General features: G+C 33.0%; 1 protein-coding gene across 1 annotated transcript; it reads left to right on the plus strand.

Moving 5' to 3' along the window:
- Positions 1-413: 413 nt before the first annotated feature.
- LOC103931291 (auxin-induced protein IAA6) lies at positions 414-4,533 on the plus strand. Its single transcript, XM_009340733.3, has 3 exons — positions 414-884; positions 1,083-1,176; positions 4,103-4,533. The coding sequence occupies exons 1-3, from the start codon at positions 521-523 to the stop codon at positions 4,212-4,214; spliced, it is 570 nt and encodes a 189-aa protein (XP_009339008.2). The 5' UTR covers positions 414-520; the 3' UTR covers positions 4,215-4,533.
- The last annotated feature ends 302 nt before the right edge of the window (positions 4,534-4,835 follow it).

Here is a 4,835-nt window from a genome sequence, read left to right on the forward strand (position 1 = left end):
TTCTGCATCATGATTCATACTTATGCATGCATGACGAATGGGATGACCATACATGTATGTTGCAAAAACATTATCCCATCTTTCATGATGCAACGTTACATCCCAACTCTTGTTATAATAAAACCCCAAAAAAATGAGATAGAATTAGGCAAAGCACGACCACACTTAAGAAAGTCACATGACCAGTTCCAAGTGAGCAGATCAGATGGTGAAGATCAGATCCCACCAAATCTCAAAGCACCAATAGCCTTAGGATCTGTCCCATATCCAACTTATGGTGCCGGCCTTTATTAGTGCTTGTAGGGAAGCACATAGTCCCCACTTTTGCCTCTCATGTGACCGACCAACTAAGCACAGTTGGCCTGTCATTGCTCCCACCATGTCCTATATTTCTATAGTTCACACCATATATAAGAACTTGCCTTTATTCATTTAAAACTGTATAAAAAAAAAACCATTTCTCACCAGTCCAATTGATCCAGAAAAGCAAAATAACACATTCGAATTTCTCAAAACCCAAATGGCCAAAGAAGGTTTAGGGCTTGAAATTACAGAGTTGAGGTTGGGATTGTGTAGTGGTCCAAGTTTAGTGGACAAAAACGAGAAGAAAAGGGCGTTTTCAAAGATCGACGGTGGAGATGGCAGGTATAGTACCACATCTGGTGACTACCCGAAAAATGGTCAGACAAAGAATGAGGTTGTGGGGTGGCCTCCATTGTGTTCATACAGAATGAAGATTAATAGCTTGAATGAGACGTCGAAAATGTATGTCAAAGTTAGCATGGACGGAGCACCCTTTCTTCGTAAAATTGACTTGAGCATGCACAACGAGTATGCAGATCTTGCTCTGGCGTTGGAGAAGTTATTTGCTTGTTATGGCATCGGTGAGTACGTTGTGGTTATATCTTTTCTTTATATATTTATATATAAGTACAACAACTAACACTTGAAGGAAATAGTAGTTTTTCTAATCAAACCTTTATCTATGCATATTCCGAAATTACCACTTGAATTACAAACTGCAAATGTAAAGTAAAATTAAAAGAAATGTTCTTAAAAGTTTGTCCGCGTATATATAACAGGCGAGGTGTTGAAGGATGCAGACAACTGTGAATTTGCACCCATTTATGAAGACAAAGATGGAGACTGGATGCTAGTGGGAGACGTTCCTTGGGAGTAAGTTTTTTAAAACCAAAATCCCAACACATGACATGACATGAATTATAATTTCTATTTTTTTATACTTATGAATTACAGTTTACAAGTGCGCGCTACAGTTATTGAGAACTTAATACAATAATTGCAGGATTATTAGGAATTCTTGTGTTTTTTATATATTAAAAATGTAAAATCTTGCTTAATGAAATTGAACATGAAATTGTATCCAGTTCTCTCTCTAAGTACCATGCCTAAGGCAGCACCAAGACCTGGGTTACTTAAGTTGACCTGTAATTAATTGAGGATTAGAACTGCAAAATTGGATAATCTAAATTCAAACATATACAAAGATTAGAAGAGTTTTCTATATAATTTTTAATGGAGGGTATACAAATTTCCATGATCCAATTGAGCTTATAAGACAACTAAATTGAGCCAATGCTCACAAAGATAATAGCATCTTCAATCATGCTTTCTATATTTAGTTAAATTTTAACTAAAAAGACTACAAAGTTACTTTAGGAGCTCCCTACAAAATTTCTTTAGTGTGCCTAAAACACGGCTCGGTACTCTAGGTTAGGAGAAGTTTTTCAGTGTGCCAGGAACACTCAGTACACTAAGTGTAATAATACAATTAATTGAATAGTGAGTGTGAATAGAGATGACTTTTTCCAAATTCTCTCCAAAATTAAGCTAGGAGCTCATTTGAAGAGCCCATTGGAGATGCTTTTCAAATCCCCTCTTAAGTAAAGCTATTAGACTAACTATATTTTCATGTGGAATTTGTTGAGTGTGAATCTCGTATTAGAAAATAAGTGTAATTAAGTAGTACATAAATAAAAGTTGATCTTGGAGTACAACTGGACTTGTTCTTTGCTAATTGCATGATAAGTTTAGAATCAACATTGGTTGCCAAGTATTAGTCGTAAAGTGTATAGGGTTAACACTAATTGGTCCATAAAACCGGCACTAATTAGGCATGCATGCTATTAATTTTTCATCCTTGTAAAGATTAGAGACAGAATTATATGCGTCTTTCCATGATTTCTCACATTATTCGAATTTCTTATATTTTGGACCGCATAGTCATACTACCGACATAAGCATTTCTATGATGATGTTGGGAAGAATAATACCAAATTGTCCTTTTCGTACGGCCTAGTCATGGCAATACATAATTTTAGAGAGGACGTAGAAGTGAAATGTATTTCACAAGTCAAAATTTTGTACAACATATTCCCAAGTTGAAATCAAAACGTAAAAAAAAAAAAAATATATCTTTTTCTTATTAGGACCCGCGTACTTGATTTTAATTATTAATTTTTCTTTATGGTATATATGAAGGTGGCTTAAAAATTAACGGTTAAATATTGTATATATGAATCTGATATATCTTTATAATGGTAAATTTCTTTTTTTTTTTTTTTTTTTTTTTAAATGTCCTTCACAATACCATCTTCCAATCATAAGAAACTAGGCAATTGTTAATTAAGTTTTTATTTAAGAATTTTGGGAAAGGATCATCTCCCGATCATTTCCATCAAGGCACACAGTTCGGACTTTTGAAATTTGATTAAACGGCTATAGTTATTATAACTATTAAAGTGGGCCCCTATTTATAGCCGTTGGATCAAATTACAAAGGTTCGGATTGTGTGCTTTGGTGGATTTAATGGAAAGGATCCGGCCATGAATTTTACTAAAAAAATGATTTAGAAAATGAGATTTTTATTTATTTATATAGATTTTATCAAAAAATTATTCAAAAAGAAAACGAAACTCAACACCCACCAACCTTTTTTCTTCCTAATCAAGTCTCAACGCCCATAACTGGGGTCTTTGTTTTTGTTATTTTTTTTTTCTAAAGTTTCAAATTTTAATTTCATTCCAAATTTAAAATGTGTTGAATTAAACTCTTTTTAATTTAATAATAATTTTTAAATTTTTCAAAAAGGCAATATATTGTATTTTGAATGTTTCACCATTTTAGTTGAAACTTTTATATGTAGGCAAGTCCTTCGTTCCAACCAAAAACAAAAATGAAATCCTTGATCCAACCAAGTCCAATTGCCAGACCTGCTTTCGTATGTTAAAGACTGACTATCACTTCCCTCTTCACTACCCTCATCATCTCAAACCTGAAGAATAACGGAAACGGAAATAATCAGATTCGAAAACCATATTTCCAAAAGAAATTAGACATCCCAATGAAACAAAAAAAATCCCAAATCGTTTACCTTTGCCTCTTCGTTGCCAAAATCAAGACAAATCGCACTAAGACACCACAAAAACGCAAAATTAGTACCAGATCTCAACCATCATCTTTTTGACCCACAAGAGATTAAAAACAAAATTCAAGAGAAAATTTAGTCACGTCTGGAATAAATACCTCTAGCGTGTCATGCACGAGCAAGAGACCGTAGGCAGCGAGTCAATCACAATCACCAATTCGTTGAAAACTTTTCATACAAACTCTCAAATAAACATAGAAGTTGATGTAGAGATTATATTTTGTAAATTAAATGATATAAAAATTGATGATTGACTTATTATTTAATTGTTGACTAACATGTTTGTTACTCATGTTTTTGATATGTCTAATACTTTATAATTTATATATCAATCTATTTTGCAATTTATTTATCTTAATATAATTATGTATTTCTTTAAGTATAAGTAAATATTTATTTATATACTACATAATAAATTTAATTAAAATTAAAAAAAGGGTCTAAGCCACCGCCTAGATGCCTAGGCGCTACACCTAACGCTTTTTGAAACCTTGCATAAAGCCACAGCTCACAAGAAAATCTGTGGCCAAGGCAACCCTCGCTATTAACCCTCATTTTTAGTAGTGTATGTACCATTGTAGCCGGACCCTTTAACTAGCTATATCAAACTTGTAATTCATAATCTGATTAATTATGCTTGTCATTTAATTGCAGGATGTTTGTTGAGTCATGCAAGAGGCTGAGGATCATGAAGAGATCGGATGCCAAGGGATTTGGACTGCAGCACAAGGGCTTCCGTAAGGCAACAATGGAAGAGGAGCCATAAATAATCACTTCAGAAGGAAATATCGAAAAGAAGATCAATATAATGATTTATTATGGCTCCTCTGAAGTGATTATTATGGCTCCTCTCATCATATGTACGCATTTTTTCATATAATGATTTATTAATTGCTGGCTTTAAGCAGAGAATTATTGTTTTAATCGCAAATTAAAGGTGAAACTTTGATATTGTTAAATTGTTAAGAATATAGGACCCTAGGAATTAAGGGGATAGAATTTTCCTTCATCATCGTCATTATTTTGCTTCATATATGTGTTTAAGATGATATCTTAATATTCAACTGGATCTTCTTTTTTCTGAAGATATATTGTGCTTCCGTTTGATAATGAATTCTAGTTCTCACCCTCATGAGAAAATTTTTAGGGGCTTAACGTGTTGCAGAACAACGCTGGATCAAAACTTTGTATGCGTGTTAAACTTTTAGTATAGTTCATTAAAAAAAAAAAAAATTGATATAACCTAAAAGTAGAGGTGGCAAATTAACTCATTGGGTTGCTAATGTGTACCCGTTAAGATCTATTTAATTTAGGAAGTGTTATTGGCACTCTAAAAATCTCATTCTACACTCATCATAAGTGTATTTTTCTTTCTAAATATAGAAAG

The sequence above is a fragment of a genome, unplaced genomic scaffold, assembly GCF_019419815.1.
Source record: "Pyrus x bretschneideri cultivar Hongxiangsu unplaced genomic scaffold, Pyrus_bretschneideri_v1 Contig20, whole genome shotgun sequence".
Classification (NCBI taxonomy): Eukaryota; Viridiplantae; Streptophyta; class Magnoliopsida; order Rosales; family Rosaceae; genus Pyrus; species Pyrus x bretschneideri.

Excerpts from the sequence above, each read along its gene's own strand:
- LOC103931291 (XM_009340733.3), top strand. The coding sequence starts at position 521 with ATGGCCAAAGAAGGTTTAGGGCTTGAAATTACAGAGTTGAGGTTGGGA. Across the intron at positions 885-1,082 it reads ATTTGCTTGTTATGGCATCG|GCGAGGTGTTGAAGGATGCA; the intron begins GTGAGTACGTTG and ends TATATATAACAG. Across the intron at positions 1,177-4,102 it reads GTGGGAGACGTTCCTTGGGA|GATGTTTGTTGAGTCATGCA; the intron begins GTAAGTTTTTTA and ends ATTTAATTGCAG.